This window comes from Juglans microcarpa x Juglans regia, chromosome 1D (assembly GCF_004785595.1).
Source record: "Juglans microcarpa x Juglans regia isolate MS1-56 chromosome 1D, Jm3101_v1.0, whole genome shotgun sequence".
NCBI lineage: Eukaryota > Viridiplantae > Streptophyta > Magnoliopsida > Fagales > Juglandaceae > Juglans > Juglans microcarpa x Juglans regia.
In genome coordinates, this window is record NC_054594.1 from 16,451,512 (window position 1) to 16,473,210 (window position 21,699).

The following is a 21,699-nucleotide window of genomic DNA, read 5'->3' on the forward strand; positions in this document are numbered from 1 at the left end:
TAATATATATTAATTTTTTATATTACATAAAATAATTTTTATATCTAATATATATAATTATATATAAAATAATCTTGTATTATATTCTAAATTACTAATTAAAATAACATTAAATTTTAAAATCTTATATAAATAATTGTATATGATCACTATAGTCTATACTATTAGTAGTTATACTAATACAATATCACTATATTTTACTTATCAAAAAAAAAAAAAAAAAAAAACAATATCACTATATATTACAATATACTATAATATATCACTATATTATATATTATAATATATCACTATTGTCTATAATACAATTATAATATATATTATAATATACTCAATATATTATCACTACATTATTGTATACTATAATATATATAGCATATTATATATACTATATATATAATATACCAGAAAAATCGGACCGAATTGAACCGGAACCAGTAAAACTGAAAGTACCGGTTTAGGAGTGTAATCAGTGCGGTATCGATTCTTCAAATCTCAAAACCGGTGTATACCGGTTCGGTTTTAAAATTTGTCCAAAATCGGACCGAACCGGACCAATTACACCCCTACTATTCTCTATCGGACTACCCACCGATGCCCTCAACACCGAGGCATACGAGGCACCTTTGACCGAGGAAGGCCTTCCCACTATCTTTACATCAACAAACTCCCCTCAATTTGTATGCTTCAAAACAGTGGCTTTGGACCCAGTGACGCTTCAAATGGAAAGCAGAAAACATTTCCATCCAATAACATCTGCGCCTTCTAGAATCACCAACAAACATTTCCTCCATCCATCCCAAAAATCTAAGAGTTGCAGAAAACTGCCTCTTGAGTTAATATGATGTGGAATGATGAGAACTCTATTACCCATCCTTAGCTCCTTGAAGAATCCCTCATGACAGATGAGTTCTAAACAATCATCTATCCACTTAGCCACCCATTGCCGTCCCACATAGACACATGAACTTAGCCATCCATTTACTATGTTCAGAGATACAAAAACTATTTCCTTCTCTTTCGTAAAAATAAAAGTTTTTTATTCCACCGTCAACCACTTCTCACCATCCATGAGACAAATCCGCATCTCGCATTGTCATCCTCTAATCCCAAATCACAATTCACAAGATCATTTCCCAGGACCTCGCTTCGTCATCTCAAGGAGAAAAGATGTTATACAGGAATAAAATGTAGATTTGAGATGTTATACGAGAAAAGACGTTATGGAACTACACCATATCTGCGCCGACGAACCAAAGGAGTGGAAAATCCAGGTAGCCGAAGGGAGGACCGACGCCGGAGTGCCCTCAAAGGAGTCGCTGGAGCTCGTTGGTCTTGTCTATGGCGGTGGCGGAGGCATAGGTTCGACGGTCAATCACCTCCGAGAGATCTCCTTAACATCGCCGAGAATCTCGTCAATTTAGCCCCAGAGAAAGACAAAGAGAGAACCCTGAGACACTCCAAGTCGCCAGAGGGAGGACCGACGTCGAACTGCCCTTAACGGAGTCGTCGAAGCCCGTCGATCTTGTCTGTGGCGATGGTAGGGTGCCTTAGGGTTTGGGTGTAGGATGACGACGGGGTTTGGGTGCCTTTTCTCTCTCCGTCCTGCCTTAGGGTTTTTCTTACAACCTACTTCACCCACTAGAGCTACAAAAGGCAAATCTGAAAAACAGTATAACGTATACAAGTTGAAAACTTGAATCATAGAAGTCCCATGTCACATGCCTCAATCTAGAAGCCCCAAAAGAATCAAAATTAATATCTATCATCCTAAATAGTTTCAAATTACTACTTTGTTCAATCACATCTACAAAGGTAACTAAGTTTTCAGCATGCTATGATATAAAATCTAAGTCAAAATTTTCTCGCCACTTACATCCGCATTATATTTTCTTTTCCATGCCATTCAAATTCAATATGGTAGTTGAATCCTGATTTTATATGTATTTTTGTTTTAAAGTTAGTTGAACTCTCCCACATGCAGGGGTAGAACAACAAAGATAGGTGGAGCCCTCCCAAAGTTTTTTTTTTAAAAACCTTACCAAGTACTTAGTTTTCTGAAGGTGCCCTCAAAATAAGATAACTCCCCCCCCCCCCCCCCCCCCCCCCCCCGCGCCCCCCCAAAAGACAACTGTTTTTTTTCAGCCACAAGACAACTTTCTGCACACCAATCTCATAGATTTGAAATATTTTTGTTTTGTTGTCGAGTTTCATGTGCCTTATGCATTCTTTGTTTTATTATTATTATTATTAATTATTTATTCAGATTTCAAGGTTTCTTTTGTTTTCTCAACAAACTTCCCATACTTCCACCAATTTTTTGTCATTAATCAAATCTCAACATCTCGTAGTAGACAATAGGGGTGCAAGGAGTTCAGTCCGGACCGGAAAAACCGACCGGACCGAACTCCAGACTGGTCAATCTCAGTCCCATAAATTATGGACCAAAAAAATTCAGACTAGTCCCAGGGTGTATAAATTGTGGATCGAACCAGACCGGACCAAACACCTATATATATGTTTAAAATATTTTTAATAGTTTAATATATTATTTTTATATAGTAATTATATATTTTTTTCATGAGTTAGTTACATTATCCACATTAATAATTAATTTAATTTTAATTTAGTAATTTAAATAAATTTTTTATTAATTTGTTTGAAAAAATAATAAATAAATAGATAATTGGGCCGAACCAGACCGGACCAGAGAAAATGATGGACAGAAAATTTCGATCCATCACCCCCCCCCCCCCCCCGGACCGGACCCCCCCCCCTCCCGACCGGACCGGACCAATGTACACACCTAGTAAACAACAAGATTTCTTGATCTCTTTTTACAACTTTTTTCATTCTTTTTCTATGGTGCCAACAAAAGTAGATGCACTTTCAAGAAAACAAGCCATTTGGTACTTTTACAATGTCATTTCCCCAATTTGTTTTACATTTTTCCTTTCAAGTCTTCCACTAACTTATTTTGAAGGGTTTCGTAAGTGACATCTATGTCACCATCAAGTTAACAATTAAAAGTGAAGACAACAAATCTCCAGTGGATATTCCCAGTCTATTTATAGGCCAATTCCACCCCTGCCTACTCGTTTCCCCGGTACGAGTAATAACCAACTAGCATATACAAATCCTGCTTCCTATTTCTCAAGTTTCCAGCTCTCTCTTTTGTTGGAACAGATGCAAAGACACTGAGTTGGTAATACATTGGAAAGATTGCTAACATTTAAAATTCTACCTTCCACTTTTTCCCAACATCTTCTAGAGAATCAAAAGGATTAATTAGAAAATGAATATCAAAGTAAAAGTAGTATACCACCCGACTGCTCTTTCATATCCAATTTCTTAGACCGCTCCTCGCCCACCACCCTGCATATCTTCGCATAAACCCTATCGCCGCTCGGTGCAGTCACCGGAATACAATCACCGTCGATATGGGATGCGTACCTCGACACGATCTTCTCCTCCGCGACACGCCCTTGTTCCTCGACGTCAGGATTGGCCCCCCTATGTGGCGGTGAGTACCGGAGCCACGCCTCGTCAGAATCCGGCTCCACGTCGTCAATTCTGGACCGCTTCTCGTCCGACAGGCCTACATTTTCAGGGATCAAGGCCTCGGCACCGTCCGAACGCGGGCGCTTTTGGCCGTTGGAGTGGATCTCGAAGAATAGGGCGGGATCTAAACACGGTGTTGGTAGTGGTGGTTGGGGTTGAGGCTGGTATTCGTCTTCTTCTGGATAGGGTTCCGGAGTTTCGAGGTCTAGGTAGTCGTCGTAAAAGTGGGAGTTGGATTCGAGCAATTCAAGCTCTTCTGGAAGGGGAATGTCCATGTCCATATCCATCGGTGGATAGAGGCGCTCTGACTGAAACTAGTGAGAGAAGCGAACAGCAACAGAGGGAGATGAGGGATTGTATTGGGCGGGAAAGTAAAAGCGGATGGAGCGGCAGAGTGTGCCCAAATTGCCCTCCTATATATTCGCTAACAATATTGTAAAAACTTTTTAAAATGAAGAACAAAATTCAACTCGAACAATTATGTTAGATTAACTCAATTAAAAATTTTCATATTTTTAAATTGGAAGTCTCTATTAAATTAATTGATTGTAAATTGAATTTTTAAAAATAATTGTAAAAAATATCATTATTAACTTTAAAATATAATTCAAAAATTATATTTTATCTTTGAAATATACATGTCTTGATTATGTGACTTGTTTCTCCTTCACTACTCTCACCTTTATGTTCTTTTCTTTTCTTTTATTATCTTTTAACATTTTGGTCTCTTATTTATATTTTTGGTGGTTTTCTTTTAACATTATTTATTCTTTTATTTTTTATTGGTCTCCAAAAATTGGTTTCAACAAACACAAAAGTCAGACAATTTCATCTCTTATTAAGATAATATATGATGAGATGAGATAAAAGTTGAATAAGATATTATTAGAATATTATTTTTTAATATTATTTTTATTTTAATATTTGAAAAAATTGAATTGCTTATTGTATTTTATGTGGAATGTAAGGGATTTTTCCTCCTATTGGCCCCTATAGCAAGCCCATGAGGATCTCTGAGGGAGTGAGTTAGAGAGTCCGGTCAAGCCCAACGACCTTCCTCTAAAAAGAGTCAATGGGCTTTTACAGAGTACTCGGCCCTTGAGCAAAACCCACACATGAAACAATTCACGCGTGGGAAAAGCAAACGGTAGGGGCAAATGGGACTCGCCACCCTCACAACCCCTCGATGACACCCAACTTTCGGGAACCTGCGCAGATAGGTGGGCAGGAGATATAGGGAATCCTCGATCTCCTGACAGTAGGCATGGAGGAGCTTAACAAGAAACATCTGCAAGGTAAAGTGGGTCAGGAATCCATGCCGCATTAATGGCGCCCCTTCCCGGACTCTACACCGCATTAATGACCCAACTCTAAGAGTCATGACGCATGAAAGGATTATAACTAAGTAAACAGTTGAAGTGACATGAACTCCCTGAGCCAGGTATGAGTTGTCCCCATCCAAAAACCTAGTATAAAAACCGACGTACGAAGAACTCTCTCTGACTCCTGGCCTCTACCAAGGCCCCACACTCTTTATGTTTTCTTAAGTGTGCAGATCAAAAGCCCAAGACTCGAGTTGCTAGAACCCGGCCCAAAGGTGTACGAAATATGATGTTAACAGTGGCGCCATCTATGGAATCTCTATGGACTTCACGTTTCCTTCGTATGCCTGCGACAACCCATTATCAGACAACTCGGGGATAAGAAAAAACAATTTCAACATGGAAGCAAGGCTCACCGTGATAGAACAACTGGTAGGGAAGCTAACTATAGAAGTCAAGACCCTCCGAAGAGAAAATGAGGCACTCAAAGTAGCCACCAACGAACCAGAAAATGATGCAGGACCAAGTGACAACGAACACGTAGGATCCAGAAATGCATGAGGGGGAGCTGATGCGGAGGAAGAAAGAAAAGATGCAAAATGAGCTGCGTAACCTCAAAGGGATATATGAAAAGATGGGCCTACCCTACAATGAGGAGGTGATGATTGTGCCCCTACCAACGAAGTTCCTAATTCCCCTCATGGACATGTACAATAGGGCCAAAGCCCCTCTCAAACACTTAGAAACCTTCAGAGCCCATATGACCTTGCATGGTCTCTCAGGAGAAGTGGCTTGTAGAGTTTTCCCACTGACCCTAAAGGGACCAGCAAAAGTATGGTTTGGGTCCTTGGCACCCGAGTCCATAAACAGGTTTGGAGAGTTGGCTCGTTTGTTCCTTACACAATTTATGGTGAGCAGAAGAAGAAGACACCCCGCAGCGTACCTCCTTACCATCAAGTAGGGGGAAGATGAAGATTTGAAAGCATACATATCTAGGCTCAACAAAGAGCACATGACTATAGACGACTAAGACAAGAAGATAACTTTGCCAGCGCTTTTAGGAGAGTATGGCCATGGTCCCAGCTCATGATAGAATTGGCAAGGAGAACTCTCGCTACGCTACGGGAGTTCAAGGATCAAGCTGACAACTTCATCAAAGCTGAATATACACTCCGAGCCCTGACCAAAACAAGAAAAAAAGTACTAGAATAGAAAGACAGGAAAGGGAAGGCACCAACCAAGAGCAAAGCTCACGAGAAGCCAGAGAAAAGACCACGTGACAACAGGAGGGAGGAAGCCTCTCTACAAGAGGCTTGGGGTTTCAATTTGATCGGATAGCACTCACCATCTAGAAAGATGACTAGCAAGCTGCCTAAGAAGACGACTACAGGAGCACTAGTCACCATTATTACACCTACCATCAGTCTAACACTCATAACACAAAGGATAGCATTTCCTTGAAAGAGGAAATAAAGTAGGCTGGGCGACCAAGGTCGTGGTATCCTCCCGCCTGGAGACCAGAGAGGGATTGGAGGAGGAGATCGCAGGAAAGAAGTGCTAAAAGGGCCAACAAGCTAAGGAGGGAAGGGAGCCCGAGGCAAAAGGAAGGTGCCCGGGGACCCCCGCACAATCGCCTTCACACACCACAGGATGGGGGAAATTAGGACCATCGTAGGAGGATTTGCCAGTGGGGGTGCAACCTCATGTAGTCGGAAAGCACACGCCAAGCAAGCAAGATACCGAGAAGTGTATTTGGCATAATACCGCCCACCAAGTATAGGAGAATAAAACTGGCCCCCGTCATCTCCTTTGGAGAAAACAACGAGAAGGGGGTTCTCTACCCACATGATGATGCCCTAGTCATGACTATAATGGTCGCCAACTTTACTACTAGGAAGATCCTTATCGACAACGGTAGCTCTACAGACATCCTCTTCTGTGCGTCTTAGGCGTGCCATGGCATGCCTGTGGGGTTGTCCTGGGCATGTCATGGTAGAGGCCATGGCATACCTGTGGGGCTATCCTGGGCATGTCATGCGTCAGTGTCAAGGCATGGGCAGCTTGGCCATGGGCCACTTTTCTTGGAGTTTTGACATTTCCCCTCCCTTCAAGTACATCATTGCCCTCAATGATCAAATATGGAAATCTTGACCCTATCTCATCATAATCCTCCTAAGAAGCCTCTTCTCTTGGCACTCCTTGCCATTGTACCAACATTTTCCACACATTTCTCCTACTCCTCTTCCTTTTTACCACCCTATACTCAAGTACTTCTCTTGGTTGCAAAAGTATTCTTCCTTCTTCATCAAAGCTAGGCAACTCTTCTACAATGAGCCTAAGGTCCCCAATCCTCTTCTTTAACACTGATACATGAAAAATCGGGTAGAGTTTTGATGTTGGAGCAAGTTCCAACCTATAAGCCACTTCTCCCAATTTCTCTAACACCTTGAAAGGCCCATAATACCTTTTGGACAATTTCAAACTAAAACTTCTTTCTCAAGGTCTTTTGCCCATACGGTTGTAGCTTCAAGTACGCATAATCCCCCACTTTGAAGGCAATTACACACCTCCCTTGGTCATAGTATTTTTTCATTTTCTCTTGAGCTCCATCTTCATTTTCACTAAGATCTCATCTCTAGTGATCAACTCCCTCTCTACTTCATCATTCTTGGACGTCCCTCTCTCATAATTCACCAAAATTGGTGGTGGTCTTCTATACACAACCTCAATAGAACTCCTTTGGATGGAAGAGTGAAACGATGTATTGTACTAATACTCAACCCAAGTGAGATAATCACCCCAACAAAAACACCTTAGATATTGCTCAAGTGTCTTATTCACCACCTCGGTTTGCCCATCGATTTAAGGATGGTAAGAGGAACTTGCCTTCAATTTGCTCTCTAGTAAGTTAAAGAGTTCCTTCCAAAAAGTGCTCATAAATACCCTATCCCGATTGATCATAATACTCTTAGAAAACCCATGAAACTTCACAACACTATCAATGAATGCCTTGGCCACACTCTTGGCTATGTGAGGATGTTTAAGAGTAATGAAATGAGCATACTTGCTAAGTCGGTTCACCACCACCAAAATCACGTCATAGCCACTACTAATAGGTAAACCCTCCACAAAGTCCATTTTCAAGTCATCCCATATCAAGTTTGGAATTGAAAATGGTTGTAAGAGCCCGGATGGAGGTCTTGTGTCATACTTGGCCTTTTGACATACATCACATTCTGCTACTAGTTTCTTCACCGCTTTCTTAAGCCCTTCCCAAAAAAAAGAAGTGTTTCATTCTTATGTAGGTTCTCAACCACCCCAAGTGACCTCCTTCCTTACTATTGTGGAAGTGGTCAAGAATTTCCTTCATCAAATTTGGGACATTAGGCACATACACATAGTCCTTGTAATAAATAAAATCATCCCTCATCTTGAAGCCAATTACTCTTTCTCTTTGTGCTTCCAAGAGTTCCACAATTTTAAGGGCTCTCGCATCAATTTTTGTGGCTTCCTGGATCTTGTCTCATATTCTCCATCCGGCCCCACTCAAGACCACCATAGAGGACTCATCCTCCTCATGCACAAACCATAAAAGTGAACTCCCCTCTCTTCTACTCAAGGCATTGGCTACTTTGTTCTCTTTACCCGTTGGTAAACAATGTCATACTCAAACATAAGTAGCTTGACAAGAAATTGTAACTATCTTTTGTTGTAGGAGATGTCTCAAAGCTTGTTAGTCGGTCACAATAGTAAATTTGCAGCCTAAAAGATAAGGTTGCCACATCTTCACCTCATACACCACCGCCAACATTTCTCTTGAGTAGGTGCTCCATGCTTTCTCCATTGGCCCAAGTGCCTTGGAAATAAAGGCTAAGGGTTTCTTCTCTTGCATTAAAATAATACATATCCCCTCTCCATCTGCATCCGTATAAACTTCAAACGGCTTCTCAAAGTTGGGCAATGCTAGCAAGGGAGTAACGGTCATGGCCCTTTTGAAATTTTCAAAGGTTTCCCTCGCCTCTTGTGTCCACTCAAAATTGTCATTATTTAACAAAGAAGTGAGTGGCTTGGCAAAAAGCCCATAATTTTTCAAAAACTATCTATAGTAACCGGTCAAATCCAAAAAACCTCTCAAGGCCAAAACATCATTGGGCAATGGCCAATCCACCATGTCTCAATTTTCCATTGATCCACCTTTACTCCCTCTCTCAAGATGAAGTGACTAAGATACTCAAGTTTCTTTTCCATAAAGGCACATTTGGAAGCCTTTATGAAAAGATAGTGCTCCTCCAAAATCTTCATCACAACCTTCAAATGCTCCTTGTGTTCTTCAATGGACTTGGACAAACCAAGATGTTATCAAATAAAACCAATACAAACATCTTCAAAAGTGGCTTGAAAATTGTGTTCATGGCGCTTGAAAAGTGGAGGGGGCATTTCACAACCCAAACAGAATCACTAGGTACTCAAAGTGCCCGGAATGAGTCCTAAATGTGGTCTTGTGAACATTTTCTTCCCTCATTCGGATTTGATGATAACCAGACCTTAGATCAAGCTTGTAGAAGACTCTTGCCCCATGCAACTCATCTAACATCTCATCCACCATGGCTATAGGATACCCTATCCTTATCATGGCTTCATTCAAATCCCTATAATCTATGCAAAACCGCCAAGATCCATCATTTTTCCTCACTAGCAACACCGAAGAAGAAAACGGGCTAGTGCTTGGCCTTATCAACTCACTCCTCAACATTTCATCCACTGGCCTCTTGAAAGTGAGCATACCGGTAAGGAATCACATTTACTAGTTTCTTCTCATCCACTAGAACAATGTGATGGTCAAAGGGTCTAGAAGGTGGTAAGGTAGTGGACACCTATAGAACCCTTTTATGGTCCTCCAAGACCTCTCTAACCTCCTTGGGCAGCAATAACAATTCATCTTGGTTTCCCTCATCTTCCTTCTTTCTCATCTCACACATTAAGTCTTCCTTGGCCACAACAATGGCAAAGCAATGTGCCTTACCTTTGCACAACTTCTCAAACATTATGGCCTCGCAAGATGACTTCTTTTTATGCCAAAGCTATCCACACTCTCTTCTTAGACTCGAGCTTGAGTTACATGGTCATATTGTGATAATCGTTCACCACCCTTCCAAGGCCTTTGAGCCATGCATTGCCCAATACCACATCAAGTCCAACTAATGATAGACCATGAAGATCGGCCACTATTCTCACCCCTTGGACATTCATCTTTACTTCTTTTAGTAGCCCCTCATACCTCGATTTATCCCCATTCGCAACCTTGACCTCAAATGACTCTATAGCAATAGGTTTCAACCCAACTTCGGTGACAATGCTGGAGTAGATAAAGTTATGTGTAGAGCCACTATCCACCAACAATGTGACCTCAAATTTCTCAATCCATGCCATCACCCTCATGGAAGTGGGCTTTTGGATCCCCGACACGGCATTAAGGGACAACTCGGCCTCTTCTAGTTTTTCACTAGATTTGGCCTCCTTTTGATCAGACTCTTGGCTAGATGATTCAACATGACAACCATCATCATTTTCACTATTTTCACTATTAATCAACACATATGCTTGTCTGGATCTACACTTGTGTTCCCTACTCCTTCTCCCCACACTTAAAAACATAGGCCTTTTTTTTTTCTTTCTTGGACTTATTCTCTGGAGAGCTTCCTCACTTCAAGTGGCCTAGACTTAGAAGCACCCCTATGTCCTCATTGCCTTCGCAAAGAACTTTGGTTTACAAGGGTTTAGTAAACTTGCTTCACATATCCTTAGATTGATATCTCTCAATATGAGTGATTTCTTTTAGGATTTTCGTCATCCTCATTACTTCTTGGAGCCGTGTGGGTTGCTTCAACTTGATTTTCTTGGCTAGCCAAGACTTCAAGCCATCAATAAAAGTGCCCACAAAGGCCTCCTCGGACCACCCCTCACCATAGTTTGGAGTTGTCGAAAATCCTCAATGTAATTATGCACATTTCCTTCTTACCACAACTTAGCAAGTTGGCCATAGTGATTAATAATAGGTGATGGGCCAAATTGCATGAGGAACTCATTTTCAAAGGCCGTCCACCACAATCGTCCTCTCTTTTTCTCATATTGGTCTCAGATCCACATCCACCATTTACTAGCTTTCCCTTCCAAGTAGAAGCATGTCATCGACACCCTCTCTTGTTTAGGAATCTCATAACCAAGAAAGTAGTGGTCAACTTTGTCTAACCACTCATATGGATCTCCCCTACTATACTTGGAAAAATCCACCTTAGGCCTCTTAGGTCCCTAGTCATAAGCCACGTTTCCTCTCCTCTCCTCATGGTAGTCATCCTCATACCTTCTCCCACGGTAGTTTCCACCCCTCTCATGATGATGTTGTTTTCTTTCAAAGTAGTCACCTTGGCCATAAGGCCTCTCATCCTCATGATCATATTCGGCCTCATACATCTTGAGGATCTCTTTTCATACTAGGGCTCTTGGTACGGTTGTCTTCATTACAGATCCACTTTTCTACAACAACACGATCATTTTCAACCTTACCACCTCTTCGAAATTCAGTTCTTGGTGGCTCTTACATGGACCCGTTACACTAGTCTCGACCCCATCAACAAAAGCATCATGCCTTTGTCCATTCAGATTAGAAAGTGACCCATGACCATTCCCTTCAACAATTATTCTTTCAAGCCTCTCAATGCTTGCATTCGTCTCTCTTCGCATGGCTTTCATGACTCTTCTATTCTCTTCACTGTCACGGCATGTGACATTCAAGGCCATCCTTAATTTGGCTATAGTGGTGGTGACCTCATCAAGAACGTTGATAAGCTTTGTCGTATGACCTTCTAATGTCTCAATACATTCCCCGTTGGAACCTTGTTGCTCCTCGGATTCTAAAGTGCCCCCGTGCATTTTGCTTCAAATTCTTGGCTCAAAACAATTTGCAAACTAGGCTTGCAAACTGAAAATTATGCTCAAAACAACTTGGACAACAACTTGGATCACTTGGACACTTGCTCACGGCTTTAAAAGTTCAACCTTGGGTCTCCCACCTTCTTGGGTGGTCAACCCTTCTTGCAACAAGCTTAATGTCCAACCTCGGATCTTCCACCATTTTGGGTGGTCGATCCATACAACCTAACTACTCCGACTCTTTCTTAATCCCTAAACTTCGTGTTTCACAACACAATCACAAAATAAAATGGAATCCAAGAGGGATTCCCCAATCCAATCACAAGATCAAGTTATCGTGTTGTTTAACTCGAAGAGAAGTGAGAACTCCTCTAGATCACCAAGCAAGATTAGCATCTCAATGAAAGCATTAATTAATGTTTGGGACCTCAGTCAAGTCCTAAACACTGTGATCCGTTAGCTCGTTTTGCCTTGTGATGACCGAATGCCTCTTGTCTACTTGCTTGGTCTTGAATGAATTATGGCAATGAATGGTCCCTAGGTTAATAGAGTTATGGTGTTTAGTGATGGAATTGATGTTTGTATTGATGATATCGTAAAAGGGTGATCTAAGTTATGAACTTGTTCATGTAGTGCAATGGTGTATAATTTGATGCTCTTCCTTTGATGTTGGTGCCACTTAGGATGAATTAGGGTTTTGGAATGTAGTGAGGCTAGGGTTGGACGTGTAGGATGGTGTAAGATGAGATCCTAAATTGTTTCCTACAATTTAGGGATGATGGAGATTTGGCTAAGACAAGAAAAGGTAGGTCTCTTAGGTGTTTGAGTGATTCTAGGATTGTTATGAAAATTGAGGGATTTGGATAAGGAATGTAAGGTTAGGATTCCTAAAATTTAAGAAATCCTTGTGAGACTCTAGGAGTTTCATCTAGGGTTAATTTGGATAAAGGGAGGCTATCTTTTAGGAATGTCGAAATTATGGGAAATATGGAATTGGAATGATGAAGGCTTAATATGTGTTTGTTTGGTAAGACAGTGCAAGGAAATATAAGAACAAACTAGAAAATATATGAACAAACAATGGATAATTTAGATAGTGAATGGAAACAATTTTGCTATGTACAGTCGTCGTGCAGTCAACTGATGTAGACTGCTGACGTGGCATCTGCTGTTAATTTAAAAAAAAAAGAGTGCAGTGCATTTCAGATTCCATTCCCGTTTCACTTCTTCGCTTCTCATCTTCTTCCTCTAATTTTCTTCGGCGATTTGTGCTTCTCATCTTCCTCACCTCATTAAGCTAGTGGATTAGGGCATCCTCGCCTAGAGAGGCATAAACAGTAACAACAGTGATACTTTGCCGAAAGCAACCCTGGAATGAAATAAGGGAAACTCTTTTAGCATCACCTGCATTTATAAATCTAAATCAAAGGGAAAGAACAAGATAAAAATAAAAAGAAACAAAAAAAAAAATGATATCAACAAAATTGAGTATGAGGACAAGGCTACCTGAAGGGTAATTGAACCGTTTAGCTCGGGTTTAAGAAAAAGTTGCAACATGGCTGTCCAAATTATGACCCAATCTGACAAGCCTGGATACAAAGTTGCGAGTACGATCAAATATCTCTCCATAAGTTTGCCACTCATAATCCCCTAAATGTACCTTTGCCAACTTTCTATCATCACTAGTTGTAACAACTTCTTTGCCAATTAGCTTTCTTGATCCAAGAAAGCGATTATGTGCATTCTTTTTACAAGATTGCTCAAATAGAGCTACCATGGTTATGGCTCCTTTCCAATGAACTTCAACCAATTCAATTACTCGGGTATTTTAAACTGCATAACCTCCCTCACCACCAACTTGTACCGAGAACCCTATTTATTTTACCCTTTTCTTTCCCATGAACATTGTGGACAAAAACATAGGTACGAGTATACCAATAACAATAGCACCCACAATTCCATATGCCCCATAGCTTTTCCAAACTGACAAGTAGTCATCGGTGCCCAAATTTTTCAGCAATGGTGAGTGCGCCCAACCTTCCTCTGAATCCCCCATTTTTATTGCAGAAGTTCCTTTCCAGGACAGATTAAGCGGTTACCTATTATGTATGCAAATGTTAATGACAAAATCAACCCCTGCACTGTTGCTCTCTCATCTGACTGGAAATTAACGTTTTGCACTCAGAGACAAATAAACAGAGTGATTTTTTTTTCTAACACTCTACTTCCAATTCACCGAGTCTCGAAGCAAATAATCGTCCACAGTCTTTGTTTTGTAGCTTCAAATGAGCAAGATCTGCCCCAGCACTCGCATACACACACCCACAATTACCGTTCTCTTACACTATCTTCGATCGAAAGGAAAACAAAATTAAAAAAAAAAATCTTTAGAATAAAAAAGAATTCCGCAACTAACTACACAAAAAAAATCTCTGTAGCGAAAACTCCTCCAACCACTTTGCCAAATTCCTCACCCACCAAACTACACACCTTTAAATCTTCTTTTTCTTCTTCTTCTTCTTGTTCTACTCCTTGCTCAAAGATTCAACAAATGACTCGATGGCTTGTACATAGAAAGCAGCAACTTTTGAATCATGGAAATGACCGACACATACACAGGAAAAAACAACAACAGGAACAAAGGGTCGAGACAGGAAGTTCTTGAGGTAGAGAAGAAACGCAGAGAGGGGGGACTGAGGAAGAGAGGAAATGCAGAGAGGGAGGGAATAAAAACAATAAAAAATTTTGAGGAAGCTTGTAAAATGAAACGATTTGTTTTTATTTTATCACGTCAGCAACCGCTTAAGTGACGTTTACCTAGGTCGACTAAGTCTAGAGTTTCTTAAATGGAAAATACTCATAAGATTGATAAATGAATTCAACACCTATTCACAATTTGCAAGTGATGATCATCTCCTTAGGATCCACGAATTGCACTCAAGTAGCACAAGTGCAAAGCAAAAATGATCTCAAGAACAAACAAACCTTCTACAAAGGAATTTGCCAAAAAGTTGTAAATGAAATGTCTACAAGTCTTATTTCAAGCAATCATATAAGTGAAAAATCCTAAAAGGCCCCATTGTAAAGTAAGTCTTGGATGGACCCCATGATGGCCTATGACATATGTTGGCCCTTGGTGGCTTAGGCTGGCCCATGGCATGGGACATGGGCATGGCTGGCATGGCCCTAGCATGGGCCTGGGCGTTGGGCGACCTGCTAATGTTGCCCACAGTGCATGGTTGGCATGGCCTAGGCAAGGGCCTGTGCGTTGGGGCTGCCTAGTGGCATGGTTGCTACTAGGCATGCTGCTACTGCTGGGTTATGCGCTGGCTTGGGCTGCCATTCATCTCACTGGCTGCCCAAGTTGGACTGCTGCGTGCAGACCTGGGCTGTCACTAACCTCGCTAGGCATCTTGGACTTGTGATGGAGATCTAAGAAGGGCCATTCATAATGCCATTAGGAGGGCTAGGCATGCCGAGGCTAGGAGGGTGGCATTGGGGTGCATGCATGGCTCGGGTGATGGGTCCTTGAGGGCCCAAAACAAGGTCAACTAGAGGAGGATCAAGTTGTTAGCCAAATTTCTTGATTTTAGGGGTTGATTGGCAAATTCCTTGAATTTAGGGGAGGAGGCAAACCTCTTGGTTTTAGGAGATTGGGCGGTTGCTAGATGATTGACCGAATATCTCATTCAAATTAGGGAGATTATCTATCTGTTAATTTGTTTGAGTTTGTTTCCTTTATTTTAGGAGTTGTTGGGATTGTTTCCTTAATTTTAGAAGTTTAACTTGTTTTGGGATTGTGATTTTAAATTTCAAAAGAAATTGTTAGAGGGAATAAGTGGGGGTAGGCTAGCCGAACCCTAGGTTTGCATTGTAATTGAGGCATTATGCTATTTTCAATAAAAGTGAAGCTTATGCTTTGTCATCCTAATTTTCGAGAATTGAGTGCTAGCCCAAGTTAGTTTTAATTTTCACCATCATACCAATCGGATCTTGGTGTTGCCTTGAGGTAACCCTAAATTCAATCACCCAACACGCCACAAACACTTGAGTGAGAGTGAAGCTTCCATCATTGGTGCTTTCGTTGAGAGCGCCCAACCGAAGAAGAGGAAGCCATGACCAATCGACAACCAGCTCATAGGAAGCGGATTGAGAACATTGAAGCTACTTTGGAGGCACAACACACCGCCACCAATGAACGGCTTGAAAGGTTAGAGGAGGTGCTCCACCAACTGGCGGATCAAAGGAGGAATGGAGAAAGGAGGCGCCATAGGAGAAGAGCCTATAGTCCGTAGGGTTCTGTTGGATCTAAAAGAAGCCAACGCCGAGAGAGGGTGGAAAACTCGGATTCATCTTCTCAAGATTCCTCAAGGTCTTATGAGGAATCAACCAAGGAAAGTGAAGGAGAATGAGAGAACCGTGATGAGAGGAGAGGAGCATATAAGGGGGAAGTTCTCAAGCCAAAGATAGACTTTTCAAAGTTCAATGGTGATGACCAGAGCACATGGGTTAGTAGATCCGAGCAATACTTTAAACACAACCACATGGAGGGTCATGCAAAAGTGTCATATGCCACCTACTTCCTCGAAGGGGAGGCCAACCAATGGTGGCAATGGATGAGGAAGACGTATGGGGCTCAAAGGAGGGAGTTGAAATGGAGGAAGTTTGTCAATAAGCTTTTGAGGATGTTATGAACCCACTTGAGAAGTAGATGAAGAACACATATTGATAGTGAAGATTACAAGAGATGAAATAAAGGAAATGGAATTTAGAAAATGATAGCTACAGGTTGGGATGTTCGAGACTCCCAATTCCTCCAAATGAAAGTAACAACAAGTCTAAGAGATTTCCCGATACTAGATCATCCCCCAACGTATTACACTCCTCCTTATATCTGAAAAGTAACAAAAAGGAAATGTAATCACAACTAGTGAATACAATATTCTAGAACATCTATTAACTAGAAGGAACAGTGTGTTTCCAGCTAGCTGCCCAAGTGAAATGGTGCACTCCATGATCTACTGTTGTTCATTTTATCCATCATCTGCCCTCTCATCCATACCTCCACAGAGAGGCCATAACAATCTCCTCCCTTTAAGAAGGACCTTGCCCACAAGGTCATAAAATTTGCAGCTAACTCTATCAGGAGTAGATTATGATGGCTCAAGAGGACCTTCCCTCAACAACTTGGTTCTAACTGCTTCAAGTTCCTCAAACTTGATTTTGCTTGAAGCTACTTTTGACCTTGAAGGGATTTTTGAAAATGTCTTGAGTATCATACTAAATAGATTTGCAACATCGTCACACTCTCGTGGATTGTAAAACCAAATACCGTTAACTTCTTGGGATGTATTCTGGTACAACAGATATGGAACTTGAACTTCATACTCAAAATCTCCCAATCTATTCTCCACCAGGTTATTTCTGTTGTGCCAATTCATTACAATGAACTAGGCCCACAGCTGAATTTTCCTCTTCAAGATAGAAGGAGATCCTTCAACGTCTTTGCGACATGGGTAGGCACTTGATAGCCATCCAACATAGTTTTCAAATTGAACAAAGACAGCAACAACTAGAGGCCTCCATTCCAAAGACCACTTCAGCTCATGATTCCCTATAGATTTTTTTTTCCCTAGATCATACAAGGTGTTTTAGCTGCCCAAAAAAAAAAAAAACTGTCTAGCAACCCCAAGACCAGCCTTATGAACAGTAGCAAAACCCAAAATTCATCCATGGAATCCACTTGAGGACAAACAACCCAATGCCCAAAACACATCCCACTATGTAACATACTAAACTTATATTTGGGGTTTATAAATAAATCATTTAGTTATTATTTTTTTATTGTTATTATGATTATTGTTTTTATCAATATTAAGGTTTTATTTATTGATTATTATTATATTTTTTTAAAACCCAAAGTCTGTATTAAGTTTTATCGGATGTGGACTGAGTCTCTAGTGATTTACCATATTTTCCTAGTCAGTTTTATCTACATCAAAACCAATTTCAATTAAACCTCTCTACACTTAACATCACCCCCTTCATTATCCCTCTATTTTCGGTGCAGACCGAGTCTTCCTCTAGCAAACTTCCTAAAGTGCATGGGACACGTTCAAAACTGTTTCTCTATTTATTCATTCCCCGTCTATATTTTTCAACCACAGAAAAGCATTAAGTACCACACAACTACTCACGCAAGTTTGGTTTGCTCTCCATCTTACTCAGAACCAACATTCATCATTTTTACCTTTGAGAGGCCTCCCTCAGTGCTCCACTAGCTGCGTCTCTTCCTCCCCCCAAGTTCTTTGTTTCAAAACTCCATCCCTCTACTCATTGTTTCTCATTTGATAGCATCCAATGGTCTCTCTCTCTCTCTCTCTCTCTCTCTGAGTGCTCTTCAGTCGTGCCACCCATGATCGATACTCAACTTCATTGCATTGTGCCTTCATTCAGACGGTGTCTCTTCTGCTCGTTAAGCATTGTCGCACTGGTTCTAGAATGCTTAAAGTTGCTTTATTTGTCTTCAGTTTTCAAAAAAGTAAGTTGCTATAATTACAAGATGCTTTTAGATCTGCAAAAAAGTACAAACCTATGTTCCTATAATTACAAGATTGCCATTTAAAACTTCTTTTTCTCTCATTGCGAGTTGTTACTCTGCAACCTTAGTATTTCATATGGGTAATCTTTAATTTTAATTACATGCATATCCTTTAACACATGGCTACCAACGTTGGGCTTAAAACTTATCCCTGCCATGGTATTTTGGACTTTTTCTTTTTTACAAAGTGTTGGTCTATCTACTTCAGAGATTTTTTTTAAGTGAGGTTGAGTTGATTTCTTTTAGGACTGGGTTAATATTTAAGTGGGCTGGTGTTATTTGAATAATTATTTTAATCCAAAAATCTTATGATTTACATAAAATCATCTATGTTATTAATTATTAAATTTTATAGTGAAAGTTCATTAAATTTTATAATAAAGAGTTTAAATTTACTTTGGATGCCTTAAATGGAGTAAATCTATTTTTATGAAATGAGTTTCCACTTTTATTTGATATATTTAAATACAATACGATTTCCTACTAAATTAACATATGTTATTAGTATTTAAATAATTTAAGATATAAACATTTATTGATTTTATATTAAACAGAATATTTATTCATTATAGGTCTACAATATGAATTTAAATTAAGTGGAATATTAGGACATGTTTTCCTAGACAAATTTAGTGACGTTTAATACTTCATATAGGTGACAAGTTACGAAGTGAGATTCAAGAAATAGCGTTGCGAGGTAAGTAATTTGATCACAAATCAGGATCATCACAGTTCATCTTATATATAAGATTATTCAAGCCAGTTCATTGACAGTCATTATTTATGCACCACTCATGTCATATGCAAACATGACATCCAGTATAGCATACGATCATGTCATTCCATATTATGTTCAAATTGAAAAATTATAATTATGTATGTATTATGTCATGCATCTCATGTGTATAAAACAAGTAAACTATCTTAAATTCGGGTATAAGATCATATCAGATCAGTTAATCAGATAGTCATTCAGATGCATGGTACCAATGTAGTTTCAGGGTGAATGTGCAAGTCACAGACTCAAGCATGGTCCACCATAGTATGCCAAAATACTATCAGTGGCTCCCCTCGCGGCCGCCGATTGTGGGGCCAGCGCACAACCTCACATACAGAGTTAAGTGTGTTGGCCAATTAGATCAATCAGTTAAGTCAGATCAGTCAATTAATTCAAATAAATCAGTCATGCATAACATAAATATCAGTATGAACATTCATGATTTTAAGCTCTCAATATGAAAACTTTTATGAAAATATTATTTTTATTATGTTTACATTGTGATGGATTTCTTGCTGAGTTTTCGACTCATTTTAGTTTGTTTTACGTCTTTTAATCACCCAGGTGAGGATGATGAACATGAGCAAGTAGGCCAGGATTAGAAGGAGCAGTTGATTTAGTTTCAGACTTTCTAGAATAAAATTGCTTTTATGACATAAATTTATTCAATTTATTCATTTAAGTTTTTGGAAGACTTTTTATTAGACAAATCTTTTATAAAATAAATGTTAATTTCATGTTATTAAATATGATATCTCTTGCCGGGTAAACTTTTATAAAAAAACACGTGACACACTTAGTCTACAGGAAGAGGGTGTTACACACTAGCCATAAAAAACTCAACGGGGTATAGATGACTGTAACAGAAGCACTAAAATAACTCAGTCTATTGATTATTAGTAGAAGGAAGATGTTGCTGGTATTGTTGAGGAATAGATGCAGCCTGCTGCACAGAATCTACTTGCACAGTGTATTGGGTTTTTGGTTGTTGCGCTGCCTCAGATATTTGTAGCTTTGCAAGCCCCAGCTCGCCACCAAGTACTAATTGCTTATCCTTGAGCACCTGTACCCCGATTGCACCTTTCTAAGAATATTCTCCAACTACCTCAGCCTTCCATCCGTGCTTCCATGATTGTTTCCAATAGACACATTCAAATTATCAATGAAACTCTCTAGGTTGCAGGTCCCGCTTCCCAGTTGTGTTATTTGTGCACCAACACCTTCCAATACATGTAGCAAATTATCTATATGTTTCTTCATTGTTCTATCAATTTCAGACACAATTGGAGAACCAAAGGCATCGTGATCCTTCTTTAGAATGACTTTCACAGGTTCACTGTACAAAGAACCATAAACCTCTTTCTTCATCTTCACGAATTCAACAGAAAACTCTCCACTAATGATAAGTGCACATTTAAGTTGAATAAAGGCTCCCACCATACTCACATCGGCCCCAACAAAACTTTAAACAAGTCTCCACCAACCAACAAATTTAATATATATTCCACCATCCCTTTTAAGATCAAAATCAAAATAAACAAAGTGAAATAACTTATCCAAGGCTTTGTTCACCCAATGATTCTCCACAATTTCTTTTGTCCTCTTCCTCTATCAAAGGGCCAATAAGGTGACATTATTTATACCCATAAGCAACTCAAATAGACATATTGTGCTCAATGAGGGCCCAAATGTATTTCTCAAAGAATTTCTTTGCACAACAATCCCACTAATCCCATCCCACTCAAAAACAGCCCTATGTAACAATTTACAGAGCAACTGAGGAGTAACTTCCGTATCTACTAAAACTTGTGAAACCATGAGATTTTTCCATGGCTCTCCACCAAAGATTACCATAAAAACATGAAGGGCTTCAAATATCTCAAAAATGCCTTCAATGGTACAATTTGTGCTCAAATCTCAATAGGAAGTGAAGGTAAAGATAGGAAAAATGTGCTTACCACTGGTATGATTGAGTACAAGGTCCAGAAAAATGGGATAGTGTTCTAGTATCCTTTCTTCAAAAGCTGGAGGGTCTAAGAATCCAAACAATGATTTGATTCCAAGCCATATGGGTACATGGTCCAGCTTTGCTGATGATGAATTGGTAGCCTTACCTTTCGAGTTGTCACCCGTATATATTTTCCATGGAGAATGCCATGTGAGGCGTACATAAATATCCTTGCATTTATGATCAACCCACCTCTGGCTCGTCGACATTGTTGATGGAATGCATCTTGGTGATTAAGAGCTATATCTTGGTGACGTCCATATACGACAAAGTGTTAATGGTGGAGAAAAATGAAATATGGAGAATAGGATCTGAAAGTTGATATGATAAGATGGAGTACTTTCTGACAGAATTTCTGAGAACTGATGAAAGAGGTAGTTCGTTGGAATCATGCTTGACTGGTTCTTCTTCATTTTGTTTCACCTTAACCTGGTCTTGCAGATGAATCTCTTATTCCTTCACGATTTTGTTTTCATCGTTCATTTCATTTTCTTATCGC

General features: G+C 40.0%; 1 protein-coding gene and 1 long non-coding RNA gene across 2 annotated transcripts in view; one reads left to right on the forward strand and one right to left on the reverse strand.

Moving 5' to 3' along the window:
* LOC121252524 (chromosome transmission fidelity protein 18 homolog) overlaps positions 1-3,965 on the reverse strand; it is a 44,814-nt gene extending 40,849 nt beyond the window's left edge. The window contains 1 exon segment of the mRNA XM_041152224.1: positions 3,323-3,965. Coding sequence (XP_041008158.1) covers positions 3,323-3,848 — 526 coding nt within the window. The 5' untranslated portion in view covers positions 3,849-3,965.
* Positions 1,404-21,654, forward strand: LOC121252543. The gene is made up of 3 exons (XR_005938236.1): positions 1,404-1,414; positions 15,667-15,677; positions 21,532-21,654. It is a non-coding gene; the product is annotated as an uncharacterized LOC121252543 (long non-coding RNA).
* The last annotated feature ends 45 nt before the right edge of the window (positions 21,655-21,699 follow it).